This window comes from Phascolarctos cinereus, unplaced genomic scaffold (genome assembly GCF_003287225.1).
Source record: "Phascolarctos cinereus isolate Bilbo 61053 unplaced genomic scaffold, phaCin_HiC Scaffold_9;HRSCAF=440, whole genome shotgun sequence".
Classification (NCBI taxonomy): Eukaryota; Metazoa; Chordata; class Mammalia; order Diprotodontia; family Phascolarctidae; genus Phascolarctos; species Phascolarctos cinereus.
This window is the reverse complement of record NW_027556402.1, coordinates 152636798-152655743: the sequence shown is the minus strand read 5'-3', so window position 1 is coordinate 152655743 and position 18946 is coordinate 152636798. Positions and strand designations below refer to the sequence as shown.

The window sequence follows — 18946 nt, the reverse complement described above, 5'->3', positions numbered from 1 at the left end:
AGAAACTTATTTTCCCTTCAAATTAAGGAGTTCACTTAATATGCACAAAGGAAAGGCCAAGGTAGTTTTCTATCCTATTTTTATAACCATCTATAATACCTGTACTTTATACCTACCAGCATAAAGAAAACTAAAAAGTATCTCACCTTTTTAAAAAAAGTTCACATTGGATTAAGAAGTGACCATATACTGCTGAGAATTTCTTTAGTTTCTCAATTAATTTTCCATAGAACACTTTTAAGAAGCAAATACCCTTAGTACATGTGATATTTACTTAACACACAACTCTTTATGAATATTTCTAGTGAGTCAAGCAAGGTTTAACTGTACTCCAATTATATTCCCGGCTTAAGAAGAGTTATGGGGAAAAAAACTCTGTAAGAGTTATTTTATTTCACAATCATTTTATTTTTAGATCTTACTTCACAAACAGAGAAGCAAAACTATTTTTCAAGCCAGAGAAGCTTCTACTCTATACCATTTTTAAATGTCATTCTGTTTCTCAATTTACTATTATCTATTCAGAGGTAAAGGAGAATTCATATCATTAAAGTAGGTTAATCCCTTTCTAAAAAACTAGACATTCAAACAAAGAACACACAATAAGACTATTTCGAATACATTAGAAAACAGTCAAGAGGGCAAAAAGTCCATAAAGTAAGGCACAAGGGTAGGCAACTAGAAGTTGCTGTCCTTCCATAGTCAGTGCTGAACTGAAGATTTTGGATGCAGATAGACTACACCATCCAATGATGATCAGTGCTGCTATGGTCCCAATGGTCCCCCTAGAAGTAAGAAAACTATGATTAATACTTATTAAGATGAAAGGAAGTGACAAATTCCGAGCCAAGAATCTTATTAAATCAAGCCTTAGACTTTGGTAAAAAATAAAAAAATCCCCTGGAAATAAGAGAATCCTCCTGCAGCCACTCTCATCCTGTTGCTTTCAAGTCTCCATGTCTCATTTCTTAAAGGACCTTATTATGACATCTTTTGAAGCAGCTATGTAATCAGATATAGTTCAGATACTGGCTCTAATTCTATCTTTACAATCCCAATGCCTTCCTGCTAACGTTGGGCCTGAATATTTCCCTACCTTGAACATAGAGAGAATGGCTCAATTTTAAACTATTCTATTGGTGTATTGCCAGTATATGCAAATATGAGTGTAAAGTTTGGGGGAGGGGAGATGGCTGCAATAAGGGAAAGCAGAGCCAAAGATTCTGCTGAATTATGCCCCAGCTCTGTCATTAGTTACCTACTCCAAGCCTAATTTTATACTTATCAATTACTACAGCAGTCCTACCATTAATGACCTTAAATGGGTAATTTTACCTCTTAGAGCATCAATTTCCTCATCTGTAAAAGGAGGAGGAGAAACCATATGACATCCAAGTGCCCTGGTAGCTCTAATAGTCTAGGATTCCATGAAAGGCTCGGTCCAATATTGTACCATATGTGGGCAAGGCAGCACTCTGGTAGCAACAAGGCCCTGAATCTTGGTTACTCTAGAGAATTTAGGAATGAAGTGGAGGGAGGGTTTCTTTTTTAGCCTGAAAAACTAATTGTTCAGAATCATGAATCTTTATCATCAGAAGAGCCTTCAAGATATGAGGTGGTCCAGGACTCAAGCTGTTATTATAGTAGATTGTTAGTTTCTTGAGGACAGTGACTGTTCTTCTTTTGTCTCATATGCCTATGGTTTAATACAATGCTGTGTACATTTGAGGGAAGGAACATTTCTGAGCTTTAATTTTGTTGGTATAGTAGAGAATTCCTGGTGAAGAAAAGTCCTTTACCAATTTATATGAGAATGTGTCCTGAAACTTTATAGCTCTGGAAAGTTGCCTGAGTCACTGAGAACTGAAGCGACTGCCCAGGATGACACAACCAGTATATGACAGAGGTAGAATTTGTATCCAAGTCTGCCTGAATCTGGGACCAGCTCTCTATGTCTCTTGACCATAAAAAACATTTAGGGGGCAGCTAGGTGGCTCAGTGGATAGAATACCGGCCCTGAAGTCAGGAGGACCTAGGTTCAAATCCAGCCTCAGACACATAACATTCACTAGCTGTGTGTGACTCTGGGCAAGTCACTTAACCCCAATTACCTCATTAAAAAAAATTGTTTGGGGCAGCTAGGTGGCACAGTGGAAAAAGCACCAGCCCTGGAGTCAGGAGGATTTGAGTTCAAATCCAGCCTCAGACACTTGACACTTACTAGCTGTGTGACCTTGGGCAAGTCACTTAACCCTATTGCCTACAAAAACAACAACAACAACAAAAACCATTTAACACAAGCTTGCTGAGTTGAACTGAACTGACTTATTATCTTTATTTTATAGATCTCCTGCTATATTCCTATTCCATTATAGGGTAAAAGTGACCCTGAGTTCTTGAGGGGTATGCCAGCAAGTTAGCAACTTTCACAGATCTACCAAGGTGGAAAGGCTTTAAGTGAAAAACCTGATGATAAGGACTGTATGCCTCGTATCCAAGGACCAGCCTAAGTTTGAAAAAAACTAAGGTTAAAACGTTAGGCTGGGTACAGGGTTTTTAATTTTTCAGTCATGGTAACTCTTCAAAAGCACCTAGTAAGTGCTGGAGGGGTTTTGATCTCGATGAGGGAAAGGAGTATCCACACCAATAAACACAAGGGCCTTTAAATAAAGTATTACATATTTTACAGATGAGACAATTTGAAACTCCAAAAATGATAAGGTGATTTGCCCCAAGGTCACACAATCAATGAGCAGTGTGGTGTTGAGAGGCAGGAGATGGAAAGGGAGCTCAAATGCCTGCCTTTCTGGTGGAACATAAGCTTCTTGAGTGCAGGATGTGTCCCCAGTGTCTAGCATAGAGCTTAGCAATTAATAAATACATGTTGATTAAATCATTGACTGTCATTCATTCATTCACTATACTGTTTTGTCTCTCTTGGTTTTCTGAGGATATGAAGAGATGGCTTGGAATGTTATTTAGTATGTGGGAGCAGCAGAGCCGCCCTCTATTTCTATGCTAGCTTAAGCATTCTGAGAAATCTGTTATCTGCTCAGACAAATATGTTCTCAGACCTTGTACCCATTAAGAACATTTTAAAGTACTGCAATAAATATTACATGTTGGTTCAATCAACATCAATTCGGAATAATTTCTATAGTAATTTATTTTACTGATTTTCTAAATGAAATTATAGAATGATACCTGATTGTTTAGTGCAGTTATATAATCAGGGCACTTGAGAGTATTTCTAGTTTAATGGTGTTAAAGACTAGATTTGTTTGTTGTTTCATTATAGTCATTCATGATTTAACCACTAAAACCTAATGAGCAAAACACTAAATTACAATAACTTACAAAAGGCAAGATTGTTATCCTAAACTCAGAAACTTTGAAAATCTATTATATTTTACAACTTATCTATGCTATTTGATAGTCTTGGATTAAATCTCGACTTCGCTTAAAATGATAATCAAACATTAGAACAAATCCTCTTTAAAAAAAAGTTTTATTATTATATACAATGACAGCAATAATGCAAATGAAAATAACACTAAAAGGAAGTTGAACGTTGATTAATTATAATGCCTTCTCTTAGACCCTGAGAACAGATCCTGAAATATTACTCCCTCTTCTCAGTAGAAAGAAGGGAGACTGCAGAGAAAGAAATTTAGTATATCTATCAGCCTTGGTCCCTTTGTCAGGTTTTGCTTAAATGTTTTTCCTTGTTACAAGGGAGGATTCAGTGTTGAGAGGTAGAAGTTGGGGAGAAATGTCTTTGGTTTTGAAACAAACAAAAAACCCCAGCAAATAAAACTTTTAAAAATAAAAATAAACCAATGACAGTTTTGCTAAGAGGTCCCTAAGGTCTACCTATTAAGAGGTTATGGTCAATTACTTCACTCCTCTAGTCCTCAGTATCTTCATCTGAAAAACAAGTAGTTTGGACTAAATCAGAGTTCCAAGCAGGGATCTTAGCATGGGGTCTATGAATAGAGTTCAGAGAGTTCATGAACTGAGATGAAAAAAAAATTTACGTCTTTCTTCTTACTAACATCTACCTGAAATTCAGCATTTCCTTCAATTATGAATGTAGACAACAAACCACAGTAGTATTGGAAATCACTAGACTACCAAAGAAGTCCATGACACAAAAAGGTTAAGAACTCCTAGACTAGATTTTTAAATGTCTTCTCACTCTAACATTCTGTTACTGTTACACTCTTTTCTAAACAAGAAAAAAATTGGACCAACTTCTTAAAGGGCATAATATATAATAGTATAGCCTCTTCAGTTAGCAGGCTTAGATTCATGTAAATGCATTCCATATCAGATTGGCTTTTAGGGCATCCAACCATCCAACCACCTCTTGTTTCACTGCAGTGGGTTCAAGCAGGAATAAAGCCTTTGGTCCTGATACCTGAGGAACAACACACACACACACACACACACACACACACACACACACACACATACACACACACACACACACACACACACATTCTTTAAGTTGTATAAAAAAAGTGACCCTGGGCTCCCATTCTTGAATGTTCATTCAACCACAGATTAATCAGGATGGTCCCCAACTAATCTAATCTTACTTAAAACAATGTCATCAGTGATATGTGAGGTTTTTAAAGGCAAAAATAAATGATGAGTTTACCAAACTTTGGTTCTTTCTTTTGCCCTTTTCCAAGTTACTCTGAGATCCCACCCCATTTGATGATCAATGGAAAGGAATGGCAACAGTGGCTCTGCCCACTGACATGGGCAAAAGACCTGCTTCTAGGATGACTTTCCTGCTGCCTGGCTTTGGACTCTAGCTTCTAGTAAATATAGCTTCGAGTTTCAAAACTTCAAGGATTTATGTTTTTTCCTAATATGGCCACTCCCTCAACTAATAAAGCTTACAAGCCCTCTACGACAGTCTTTGAGAGTTGCTATGGCTGAAAAATTCATCATTAGAGCCTTGTGATGACCCTGATATTGTAGGTGCTATCGATAGTCTCATTTTTACAGATTTAGAAATGGAGGCTCAGAGTTAAGTGTCTTGCCAAGGATCATAGTAAATATCTGATGCAGTATTGGAATTAAGCTTTCCTGATTCTGAATCCAATTTACAACATACTATGCTTCACTGCCTCTTACTATGGTCACCTCTACTCATGATGAGATGTTAGAGTAAGAATTTCTCCTTATATCAAGCCAAAATCTGCCTCTGTACTAATAATAACACCTTCCACTTATATCATTCTTTATAGTTGACAAAGCATATATATCCCACAGTGTATTCATCACAGAGTCACAATGTCCCCTTCAGTGTTACTGGGAAGTCTTTACTGTAAGAAGTCGTGCTGAGATAGATCAGAGTTGCTCTTCTCTTGGGTAGTAAAATTGCCTGGGAGCCCAGGCAATTTGTCAATGTTCACAGAGCTCTTATTTTTAAAAAATCAAACAAGTGAATGTTTTGTTTGTAGTCATCATACTACCCAAGGCACCAGTTCACATTAAGAGCCAGTAGCTTACAGGATGACAGCTTAAAAGATGCCAGGTTTAAAGAAAAACTGGGATTTTTAAAAAAAGTTAAAGAAAAACTGGGATTTTAAAAAAAAGTTACAGAGTTGGATAATGCACCTGAGACCAACACTGACCTACTTTTCCCTCTTTCTGAACCTTTTTAATAACCATAGTGCTACCAATCCCACAACTAAAATGTTCAGAAACAGGAAACAGCTGCTCTGGTATGCCATTGTCTTAGCTGAGATTGTGCTTGTGGGGTCAATTAGCACACACAGGTACTTACTGCAGTGAGAAGAATATGGCACAGCTGGACAGGATGACCATAGGGAGCAGACAGTAACCCAGCACGCTTGCCACACATCCATATGACACTCCTGAAGTGCTCATCAAGTTCAGTAAAGCATGAATCCCAAGGCACCCAATTGCACTCATGCCATACACGTAGCCAAACTGAACTTTTCCCGCCTGAAAGAAATGGAAATATCACAACTTAATCACATAAGCAAACACAATCCACCAAGAGGAAATTCAGATGGCAACGAAAGGGGAGGATATTTTAAAGCTGGCTCACTTCTGGCTCTCATTCCTACAGGACTGTCCTTGGGGAATCTAGGGAACTCAGCTACTGGAAAAAAGCATTATTTAGAAAATATCGCACATTTCTCTACTTAGCCTTTTGTGACTGTTGTTGGGAGGGGTTTGCTGAAGCACAAAACATTGTGGAGTTACTAGAGCATTGCAGAATACTTCAATAAAGTAGAGGTTTTGTGAGGGCTCCCTTTCTTCATACGTGATCAGAAATCATCTACTAGTGTTTATAATACCAAAATGACCAAATTAACTGGTTTCTGTGTTTATAGAGCCTAAGAGCTAGAAAGGACCTCAGAAACCATACAGTTCAACTTGTAGCTAACTTTCTACAATATGGCCAACCAGTGGTCATCTAATCTTTGCTTGAAGGCCTCCAGGGGAGTGGAACACACTATATCTCCTGAAACAATGTATTCCACTTCTGGTCAGCTCTTGTTGTTATGATATTTTCCCTTAAATCAAGTCTAAATATATCTCACTGCAATTTCTAATCACTGCTGCTAAGTCTGTTTTCTGGGGCCAAGTAGAGTCTTAATCCCTCTTTCACATGATAGTTTTTCAAAATAGTTTTTCAAACACTTGAAGACAACAATGATATCCCTCACGAGTCTTTTTCACACTCAACATCTCCAGTTCCTTCAGCTAATCCTAGTATCACCTGATTGCTAGTCCCCTAACCACCCTGGTTACCCTCTTTTGGACATGGACCAAAGGACTAATCTGTGCCTTCGCTAAAAGATGGTGCAGGAAATACATAATATATCAGAACTCTTACCACCATCATCCTGGACATTATGATTCTCTTAATAGCCCCAAATAGCATTATCCCAAGAATAGAAACTTAGATTTATCCCCTCTAAATTTTGTCTTACTTCATCTCATTATTCTTTCCTGTCATGATATTTTTAGATCCAGCTTCTGTCAGCCAACGTGTTATTCTTCCAAGTTTTGTCTTCTGCCATCTAAAAATGATGCCATTTGTGTTTTTATCCAAGTCATTGTTTAAAAGGTTAAACAAGGAGAGCTCCACAGATACATTCCTAGAGCAAATACTAGAAACCTCCCTCCAACTTGACATAGACCTAGTTTTGCCCTCTGGGGTCCACCAGAGGAAGTAACTGAATTAGTGCCAAATCATCTAGCCCATATCTACCCATTTTTATCACCATGGGAAGCTTTGTCAAATGTTTTGCTGAAATTTAAGTATAGTATGTGTATAGCACTCCCTTGATGTAAAAGTCCATTAACCCTGTTATAAAATAAATGAGTTAGTCTGTCATGACCTGTTCTTGATGAAGCCATGAAAGCTTTCAGTGATCACTGCTTCCCTTTTCGAAGTGCTCACCTACTACCCCCTTAATAATGTGTTATAGAATATTTCCATGAATAAAAGTTAAACTTACTGGACAATACTTAACAATCTTCATCCTCTTCCCTTTAAAAAAAAAATAGAGAAAACATTTGTACTTTTCTAATCCTGCAATCTCTTTTCCATTTCTAAGACCTTTCAGAAAGCACTAACAGCAGCTCAGCCATCATTTTTGGTGGTTTCTTTAGCTCTTAAGGATATATTAATCCAAGCCTGCTGGTGGGAATTTATTGAGAGTAGGTAGCTAGATGCTGCATAATTGTCATTTCATTTCTGACTGTTCATCAACTACAGAACCCTGAAAGTGGCAACACTCCCAATTCTAGCCCAGCCCCAACAGCCATCATCTGGAGAAACTACTCCTGTGGAGAAGGGGCCAGCCATCTTCTCCAGTTGCCAAACCACTGTCACACACAGGATAGGCAAGCCAGTCTAGCTGAAGCAGCAAGGCACCTTGAGGTAAAGACAGGGGACAAGTGCAAGGCAAGTCAAACCGCCATTACCATCACCTTGACCAGCATCTCCCTTCAGATCCTGACGGGGACAGCCCAGGACCTTGAACCCAAGAGTTTTGGGAATAGCAGTGCCTCCCAAAAAAACAGATCTTCATCTAGCCCAGCACCCATGGCTATCACTGAGAGGAGCAATCACTGTGGAAAAGGAGTCCACCTTCCCTACCACCATCACCACCATTACCAATATTCCATCCACCCCAAGCAATGAATAAAACCCTTCTTTGATAAACCATTTGACACTAATACAGTAAGAGAAACAAAAACACCTCAAGCAATTTTTTGAATATTTGTGTTCATTGACACCCTTAGCTCATTCTAGGCTTTAGCACTCTATACCAGACTTTACAGGGCTATGTTAATCTTTTGTACTCATTCTATGCTCCTATTTTCTGTATATCTGTTTTAAATATGTTTGTCAGTGAGTTCATTGTGTATCCACATTCATATCTTAGGCAACTCCCATTTTTTCTCTTCATCAGAAACATATCTGCTTATGTCTTCAGAATTTCATTATCTTCCTATGTATTTTGGAGAGACTTCTTTTTCAAAATATTAATCTATTAAATGCTATTGATTTCTTTTCTGAATCTTCTAAAATCAGCTGTGCCAAAATCTAGGGTGTACATGACATTAGACAACATATGATTTTCCTCTCTATCACAAACTTTAATAGATTGTTACCCTCCCCCCCAATTGTTGCCATTCATAATTGCTAAATAAGTTGTTCCTTTTCTATCAGAATCAGATCCAACTGGCAGTTCCTCCTTTTTCTTTATTACTACCTTTCAAAATATGGGTTAATCATAAATGCAACTCACAGATTTATTGGCTATTTTGCCTTCAGTAGAGAAAGAGCACCAGCAGGATGTCCAGGTTATTGACATACTTGTCACTACAATGTCATGCCTCTGTTCTAAGTTTGTGATGTTCCCAAACTCCTCACCCAATTCTTCTTGTCTATGTGCTCTGTAATATTGTCTTCCAATAATATCACTTTTCTTTTTATTTCCTTGGATTCTCACTGAAGTCATCTCTACTATGCTTTGCCCCATATTTTCCTGGACTTCCTCATCTGGCTACATGTTATTAATGTTAATACTACCCTATAATCTTTTGAATTTCATCTGAACTGTTCCTTTTGAATAAGGTATTCGTACAGAACTAAATTCCAATCATGAGCTACATACCACCATTTTCTGTAATACCTATGAGGTCAAATTTCCTCTTTACATTAGGATCTCTAGCTTATACTTATAGGTATCTGATACCAAGAGTTTTATTACTGGCTCCTTTCTTGGACACTGTCTTCTGTGAATTATCAGGTTTCTCATAGATAGATACAGGTGAGTGTATCTATTTTTATCTGTATCTATGTATGTGTATGGTAGGTTCAATGTAAATGTATATGGGTTTGTCCAATCTATATGGGAGTTTCATATTCCCCTTCCTTTTTAATTTAAAGTCCACTTGATTTGACTCATAAGATTCTGGCAAATATATTTTCTGGGCCTTGTTAGATGCAAACCAAGACGCCCATCATTTCTATATTTTCAGCCATTGTCTAGAAATTCAAATCCCACACTAAGATATCTTTTTTTCAAACTGCCATTTTATTCAGAATCTCCTAATCTTAACCACCAATAGCAGTGAAAACACTATCTCTACCCCTGACAACTTCATGGTTTTTGTTGTTTTTTTCCCCCAGAAACTCATACTTTTAAACAATCTTTGTTAGTTTCCTTCTTATGGTATCATCTATCCTCACAATTAATTTCTAGAAAGATTACTAGAAAGAAAAGTTGTCATAAGTTTTTGTGATTCTTGGAAGGCACCCCACCACCATCACTATCCCATGCCAGATACATGTAACAGGAATTAAAAAAAAAAAAGATTTCTCTGTGGCTTATCCCAGGTCATCAGATAGCTACCATAGTATCAATTCACTACTCTTCTTTCTCTAAACATTATTACTTAACCTCTTAACTAATACCATCTGAAGATCCACACCGTTATTTGTTAGAGCACAATAAATTCTTTCTCCTCCTTTTTAGGAAGGTCCAAACTCCTCCTTTTCAGGAAGGGTTTCATTCTTATTATATAACTCCAAACAGTGATGGGTTCTTCTTCTTCCCTTCCTATTCAGTGTTATATTCTTTGACCCTCTGCCTGCCTGATGCAGGTGAGAATTGTCCTCAGCTTTTTTATATAATCTTCTTTCTTTTCTCTATGAATCATCTCCTTCATTCTTACAAGGACATTTCATTCTCCCCGACAACTTGGATGGCAGAAATTCTTCCAGATCTTTCACTTTTTGTCCAGCTTGCACTTTGAACATACATTGGTGTTATGGGGCAGAAATAAAGTATACTTTTCAAGATCCACAGTAAAACTCTTCATGGCCCTCATAATTGCTTTAAATCCATCTTTTCAACACCGACATTCTTGTGGTGAAGCTTCAATGACTGCAAATGATAGGATACAACAGTCTCTAAAGAATTAAAGTTAGGTGTTTTAAAGAGGTACATGGTAGACATGAGTAGGCTATAATAATTCAACAAGAGAAGTAACTTAGTGGATGACTTAAAGGCAAAGTGATGTATGTGATCAGAGGGGAAAAAAAAGTGGTACCGTTATGTAGCTAGAGGGACGGACAGTTTGTGTCCTCCATTGGTATCTACCCAATATTAACAGGGAAGGATAAAGTGTTTTGTAGACTCTGAGGATAGCTTTATGGACTAACATGAGCAATAGTCACACAGATTGAGAAAACGTGCAAAAATGGTTTGAGATTGTAGATCTGCCAAAGTATAGAAATAACAACCCAATATTAATCTGAATCAAATTTAAGATGGTCTAATTTAATGCTCTATATGAAAAGATGCAAGAAAATATTCTTGATCAAGCAATATTACATAGAATATTTGAATTGAAAGAAACTTTAGAACACTAGTCTGATTCTATTTTGCAGATGGCAAAACTAAAACCGAGAGTTAGAACCCCATCTCCTGACTCTTATTAATTAATTCACTAATATTTTCACCACTGCACCACTCTATCTCCTTATTTAAAAGCAAAGAACTTTTGACTATCAGAATGTACCATTATAAATTCAAAATATATTTTAATGGAATTAATTCTGCCCTTGAAAGAGGAAGATCATATTCTCAACAGAAAAACCAACAATTGCAATATTACAAATGACTTGGGGAAAACAGATTAGTTAATATATTAAATTGATTGTTTCTGACTATTTGATTAATTGACATAGCTGTCCTTAGCAGCTTAATCTAAGATTATCAAATTACTGTGACAAAGACAGAAGAAGGGAGGTCAGCAGCTAAATTAAAACTCTACTTGATATACTGTTTGATTTACAGGGAATTTACATCTGCTTCTGTAGAGAGGAAAAAATGAGATGGTATCACTAAATGCTATTAGTTCAAATGGATATGATGTGGTTTTTACTAAAATGAATTACTACGCAATTGATACATAACACTAGGCTGACCAATCTTATGAAATGAACATTTTTAAATATCTTTAGTTAGATAAGCATTTGCAAAGTAGATCTTTCGGTTAGGAATTTCAGTTTTTATTTGAAAAGAAAAAAATTTGCTAATTCTCGATGAGGATTTTTTCTTGGTTTCTAAATTTCTTTTACCAGTTTGAATGCCCTTTGTTTCTCTTTCTACATTAATGGAACTGTCTTTCAGATTCAGAATTCTTATATCTTCAAGTCTGAGCCAAGTATAGAGAAAGAGTACAAGCCAGGGAGAAAGGACATCTAACTTCTTGTTGTTATTCTGAAACTTGCTAACAATTCAACCTTCAGCAAGTAAGTTACTTTACCTCTGATTGCTCATATGAAAATTAGGGGACTAGAGCATTGAATCTTACAGCTGTGAGGGATCTCTTAGGTCATCTAATTCAATCAATACCTAAAAAAAGATACATATGTCCCACCACCAGAGGCAGCCGATACTCTTGGACAGCTCTCATTACTATGAAACTTGTCTTTATCTCAAGCCTAACTATGTTTCTTTGAAATTTCCCCTCATTGATCTGGTTTCTTCCCTGTGGGGGGAAGAGGAAGCCCAAGTCTTCTTCAGGTAAAACATCTCTAGCTCCTTCAATCAATCAATGTGTACTATGAACTTGAGGCCTCTCATTATTATTCTTTGCTCCTCTTTGACACTTTCCAGTTCATCAATGTCCTTTCTAAAATTTGTTAATCAGAACCAAACACACTATTACAGGCTTGATCTGATCACAGTAAAGCATGTTGGTACTCCCATATCCTTAATCATACCATAATTCACCTAGAGCAGCCTAGTGTTGTATTGTCTCTTGGCTGTCATCACAATGTTGACTGATTTTAAGCTTGAATAAACTCAAAACCCCATAGATCCTCTTTTGTTTTTTTCCAGATGAATTTAATTGTAAAGAATATTCTCTTTGAAATAGTATTTAAATCTTTACATATGACCATGGAGTTTGGTCAAGGATATTAAATCATAAAGTTAGACTTATTATCCTCCTCTCTATTTGAACTTATTTACTGATGCAATTTTTCTCACCTCATTTTTCCAGGATTCATTTCCTTTCTCTTTTTTACCTGATACATTTTTCAAAAGAAGAAACTCTTAATCCCAGTCTTATAAATGAATACAAACATTTACAGATTATTTCTTTTTTTCATTATCCATTTGATGAGTCTTAATACAACAACTAATAGACACAAGGATACAACAGAGAATCTCACTATCACCAGCATACAATAGAAAATGAAATTCTTGTCAAGTTATTGATTTAAAAAGCGAAGAATTAAAATAACCAGAAAAGAATTCCCTGTGAATGAAGAATTAAAATAACCAGAAAAAGAGCTCCTTATACACATCATGTTAAAATCTCTACAAAAAAATCTTTCAAGCCCTATATTTTAATCTAAATATAAGGTACTACCTTTTTGTAATAAGGAAATGAACTAGAAGGCATTGATTATAATTCCCTGTAATGTAGTTTTGACACTTTGTACTGTTACAAAGCCATTTAAATGAACGCCTTATCTATGTGCTACCCATGAAGGTAATTTTACATGGATATTATGCTTTGATTAAATCTTGTGCTGTCACTAAAGGAAAACTCAAGTGAAGTGCATACTTTTCACCACAAGAAGTGCATACTTCCTTCCTAATCTAGAGTTTGCTTTTTTTCTCCCCCTCTTAAGTCAGAGTGTTAAGGTCTTCTGATTGCAGCCATACATTACCAGAAGCAGGGTTGCTCCCAGGGCTATGCAGAAAAGCATGGGGCCTGTGAGGTCAGTTTCATTCATAATGCTGCCATCTGCTGGTTTCAGAGGATTTAACACCGTCAGCGTTTTTTGCCAAATGTGATCAAAATTTATTCCAAGTTCTGCAGAGGACATAAATAGAGTGATTTTTTTTTTATTTGAAGTAAAGAGAATTCGTTGACAACACATTTAAACAAAATCAGGCTCTTGCCATATCCAGATCATCACCTATGACAAATACACAGTGAACCAAGGCTCACCTGAAGCTATTTTGCAGGCTCTTGCAGTGGGTCCAAGCTTACTTTCTACTTGCAATTTGAAAAATACTTATTATCTTCTCTCAAATAAAATCTTAACTAGTCAACCAAAAAGCCTCTCCTACTGTTCATTTTAATGTTTCCTTTTCACAGATTAAATTGCTAGTACTTCCAAAATCTTATCTGCAACAATGAATGATTTTTTAATTTAGCAGCAAATTGCCAAACCAAAGGTGAAAACCTAGAGAGGCTGTAAGATTTGTTTTTTTTTATTTTCCTCTTCCTGATGAGAAATATAGTTCTTATGCTAACCAACTAAAAAATAAACAAGAAACAAGATGGTCCTCCCACCAAATCAAAGCAATCATAGCTTGTGGGAATGATTTTATAAGGGCAATGCACATCCATGGTTGAATCTGTGTGGATGAAATTCTAGAGAGAAACAGATTTCCCCTTTGATTCATTAGCCAAAGGAAAGCAATGTTTCTTAGTGCTAAAATCAGTACAGCTTAGCAAACATGGGTTTATTTTGCTATGCATTTTTTCCAGGTTTTCTAGTCTATTTGCAAAAGTTTTGTTGTTGTTGTTGTTGTTGTTTTTAAATAGGATTAGATTAGATCCCCTGGTGAACCTGCTACCACATTAGAAAATAAAAACAGAACATGTACACTGAACATAAAATAGATATGTTCTACGTACCAGTCACCTTTTCTCCAATCACATAAAATTATATTTTAAGAGGAAGCTTGAGGGAACTGCTAGGTCAGAAAAACTTCAAGAAAGGAAGGGAACATAGCTCCAGCACTTAGCAAATAGCCAGTCACTCAGCTGCAAGTGACATTAGAATAATGAGGAAATAGAATTAAGAAAAACTATTTCATGAATATAGTGAATTCTACCTGGGAGGCACAGAAGGAATGATTTTCTCAGAAGTTATTTTAAAAAGTAAATCCATAGATGTTTAAATTTAAAGATTGTATTATCTATAATGATTGAATTTGGGGGGTAGAAGGGAGTATAATTGGCATTGATAGAACAACTTTTAATGCAATACATACTGGAATCTTCCTTTCTTAATCCTTGCCCTTCTGCTAACTTAAGAGAATGATAGCAGTCTGGGAGAGTATATGGGTAAAGGAAAGAGAAAAGACAGCCAGAGGAAGTAGTTCATAACCGATGGATACTGGAAAGAAAAAAGGAGATAAAAAGGAGAGACAGAGAGAGGATGATGGTGGGTAAGACAAGGACTGAATGGTTTGCTGCTCTGCAAGGAAGATGTAGTGCCACTATAAGACAGAGAACCAGAGGGAACCCAGCAAACATGCTGGCAAACAAAAGATCCTGCAGCTCCATGCCCCATTCCCCTCACTCAGCTTAAAGAAAGCAGTTCCAACCTGGCTAAGACAGCTGCTGCAGAATCTAGCTCTCCTCTGACCCCTGTGGCTCCTTCCATTTATCCTGCATCATAGTGGGCTATGGAGGTATGTACTTAACCACACTCACAGTCACAACCCAAGAACAGGCATTTGCTAAAGGTTGGTCTGCTCTTCCTTTGGCTGAAGCAGCATGGTATAGTGAAAGTTTAATGCACTTTGAGTTTGACATGTTTGAGTCTCAGTTTTGCCACACTATATATATGCTCATGGACAAGTTATATAACCTCTCTGCACCATTAGTTTCTTTCTCTCTGTAGTGGGGATAGCACATTAGCTTCAGAGGGTTGTTGTGAGAAAAACATGGTACAACTGACATAAGACTGAATTTGAAATCAGAGAACCTTGGTTCTACCACCTTCTAGCAGCATGGTATGGTAGTATAAAAAGAAAACCATTATGGTCCTAAAGACAGAGGTTCTGGGTTCAAATTCCACCTCTAACTCTTACTACCTAAATTTCCTTGGGCAAATCAATTAATCTCCCTGGGCCTCAGTTTCCTCATCTGGAAAATGAGAACTTTGTACTAGATGGCCTCTGAAGTCCCTTTCGGTCCTAGATCAATGATTGTTGACCTGTGTGACCTTGGACAAATTGGTTTATCTCTTTGTTTCAGTTTGCCCAACTGTAAAAAAAAAAAAAGGGAGTTGTACAAGATTATCCCTAAAGTTTTGTTTGTTTTTTTCCCAGCTCTAATCTGTGATCATATGATACAATGTTTTCTCAATTGGCCTGAAAAAAAACTCTACAGAAGAGAAGAATGCTCTGAAGGTGAAGAGAAAGTGGCCAGGTTTCATTTTCAGTTGTGTCTCACTCTTCACAACCCCATTTGGGGTTGTCTTGGCAAAGATACTGGAATGGTTTTTCATTTCCTGCTCCAACTCATTTTACAGAGGAGGAAATTGAAGTGATTGCACAGGGTCACACAGGTAGTAAGTGCCTAAGGCCAGCTTTGGACTCAGGAAGTCTTCCTGAGTCCAGGCCCAGCGCTTTATGCACTATGGTGCCACCTAGCTGTCTACTTTAAACACTTAGCAGCTATTTGAACCTGAGCAAACCATTTACTCTCTCTCAGATTCAGTTTTCTCATATGCAAAACAAAGATAGCATCTACCTCAAAAGGATGATATGAGGTTCAAATGTGATCATCTTTATAAAGTGCTTTGTAAATGTTAAACTATAAAAATGTTAGCTATTATTATTATTTTTATTAAAGTCTCTCTACCCACTTGTAGAGAACAAGATGGGAAGATACGGATATAGGGGTAAAGAGGACCTTCCTTTTTTGAGGCTTTCTGGGATTAACTGTAATTCATTCAATGAGTTCTATTTTATTGTCTTTGTTTTCTTTTTTTTAATGAAACTTTCCTCTGTAATATTTTGAACCATATGCTTACATATAAGAGTTGTTCTTATACTTGGAGGATATCAGGAATAGATTTTAGAAGGTTTTCTAAGTCAAGAAATATGTCAAAAGATATCCTTTGACACACAGCCTCTGACACAACAGTTCTCTGTCCCTGGGAATAAATTACTTCTTCACAGGAAAAGTACCTGTATCCATGACTATACAAGGCTATGGAGCACTGTTTGGAAGTTTGGTAAGGAGCAGAACCTACTTTTAATTCTGCCATAGTCCTTCATACCCATAAATCCCTAAAACCTAAATTCTATGCACAGAATATAGAAAGGCCTTTTAATGGCCAATGTGGATAAGAGTTGAATAATATTGCTGGAGCAATGACCAAACATTTCTCTCTCTGGGAATTGATCAGGGACATGAGAAAACCTGAATGAGATTGAAAGGGTTTCTCTTCTTCTATCTGCATAAGGACTTGTGTCCTTGTACAGCTAAAGAGTTTGTTAACTTTACTGATAAAGTAAATTCTGACATATTTTTATCTTGACAATGAGAATAAAATTGAACAAATTATTTTTTCATCTGATGAATATTTACGTATTTCTTAATGCATAAACACTTTGGTAAATAGGAGCAATCTATCATACTTAAATCAGCACAGACTATCTCATTCAATTTTTATTTCAGGAATTAATAGGATTTACAGCTTAATTCTACCTGAGGAATTTATCATTCCCAAACTTGGCAGTTTTGTTATAAACTGGCTTTCATTAACCATATGTTTTCATTGCTTAATATGTTAAATTAACTTTGTTTTACTCCAAAGCACTGAGGATAGGGCCTTGGGAGCAGTAGGTGCTATAAGAATGCTTATTGAAAGAATGAAGTGAATGAATGCAATGACCACCTCTTCTCAAAAAAAGAAAAAGCATAAATGTACTTTAAATAAACTAAATAAAATATATTTTATGGAATGTTATAAGTATTTCAAACTACTTGTTAAATGGCACAATTAATTTCTGCACATCTTTTGGTTTTGCCCAATAAAGCAAGGAACTAACAAAAGACTTGAAAGCTCTTTTATAAGAACTGGGGTTTTGATGGTTTTTGTTGGGTTTGTTTTTTTGTTTGTTTGGTTTTTTTTTTGCTGAAGTAAGCTACCTTGAGGTTTTGTTTCCAAATTTATTGCCAAATATGCAAAGGAGATTATGATAAGTATTTATTAATTATAGGTACCCTAACACAATATCTTATTATGCAAAATAAAAAGAAGAGGAAATTGCCATGAAATGTGAATTCAAAATTTATTGCTTTGCTGTCATCTAGTGGTTGTAAAGTGTATGATATATGTGCTATAAAAATGAATTAAGATCTTTATTTTCTATGTAAATTGTGGCCCTGGCCTTTCAGCTACAAACACTAGCCTATGTTAGAAATATAAAATAATTAAGTTCCACTGTATTTTCTAATCTGACAGGTGAGAATTGATTATTATCTCAAGATTCATTTGTTAACATGTTGATGTTTCATTATCAAGAAAAAGTTATTCCTTCCCAAAGTTAACCAAGTATTTTATATCATAAATCATTTCAGAATAAACAGACACATTTCTAAAATAAAGTGGTCTGAGTGACAAGTATATACATTTCACAGTCCTATATTTTTAAATACCACAATGACTTTTCCTCAAAAAAAAAAAAAGAATGAAATGCCATTTATCAAATTATCATGCTTTCTCAGGCTCTGCAAGACAATATGGGTCTCTGCCCTTCATAATTCCATCCAACCTGGAGGAAGCATGTTATAGCAGGTGGCATTAAACTAGTGAGGAGCTCAGAAGAATTGACTGTGGACAAGGGTCACATAAAATGGTTCAATGGATGCAGGGGAAGGGACCATGATTCCCTCTTAACTGGCATGGGCAGAAAAGGAATAGGATAATTTCTTTTTCATATTTGATCTGATTGATCAAAATGGGTTATGACTTTGAGGGAACTGGTTAAGAAAGCAGTAAGAAAAATTAAGTCAGGGTAATATTGATGATTTTAATGCTAGTGGAGATTAGGACTAATTTTAAGAAGACATTCTAAATGTCGTGGGAAAGTAAAGTCATCCAACATAGTTAGGAAATTGGGTTTTATGGACAATAATAGGCTTAGATCAGTGGAGACATTATAAATATATACACATGTCATATATGTTTTGTCAATTCTTCCTTCCCCCTCTAAAATCTAATCACCAAATACATTGAATGCTTATACTTAATGTTTAAACTAATGGGCATTCATTAATCCTTTCTTTGATGATGCAGCATACATATGGATTTTGCATTCCCTTAAAATCCTTAGATGTATGGAAATTTAATAGGAGTGAATGTAAAATCCCAAAGGAGTCCAAAAATGCAATGGTACAAATTCTGCTGTTTGTAGGATGGAGAAGACATGGCTAGACTAGTTATTGTAATAAAAGGCTTAGGAGTTCAAGTAAGATGCAATTTCAAAATGAGTGCAGTCAAAGCTGGTAATACAGTCTGAAGCTGTACTAATAGCCTTTGTTCAGGATTAGGGATAAGACAGTAACTCTGTACTCTGCCTTGGCTGGAGAATTCTTG

At 36.3% G+C, this 18946-nt stretch overlaps 1 protein-coding gene across 2 annotated transcripts in view; it reads right to left on the bottom strand.

Annotated features, from left to right (window-relative positions):
* Positions 1-389: 389 nt before the first annotated feature.
* YIPF7 (Yip1 domain family member 7) overlaps positions 390-18946 on the bottom strand; it is a 29614-nt gene continuing 11057 nt past the window's right edge. For both annotated transcript variants that reach the window (XM_078148325.1, XM_020990824.2), the window contains 3 exons: positions 13262-13407; positions 5804-5985; positions 390-785 (listed from right to left, as the gene is read on the bottom strand). In XM_078148325.1, the coding sequence (XP_078004451.1) occupies positions 623-785; positions 5804-5985; positions 13262-13407 (491 nt within the window). In that variant the 3' untranslated portion in view covers positions 390-622. The remainder of the gene's footprint in view (positions 786-5803; positions 5986-13261; positions 13408-18946) is intronic.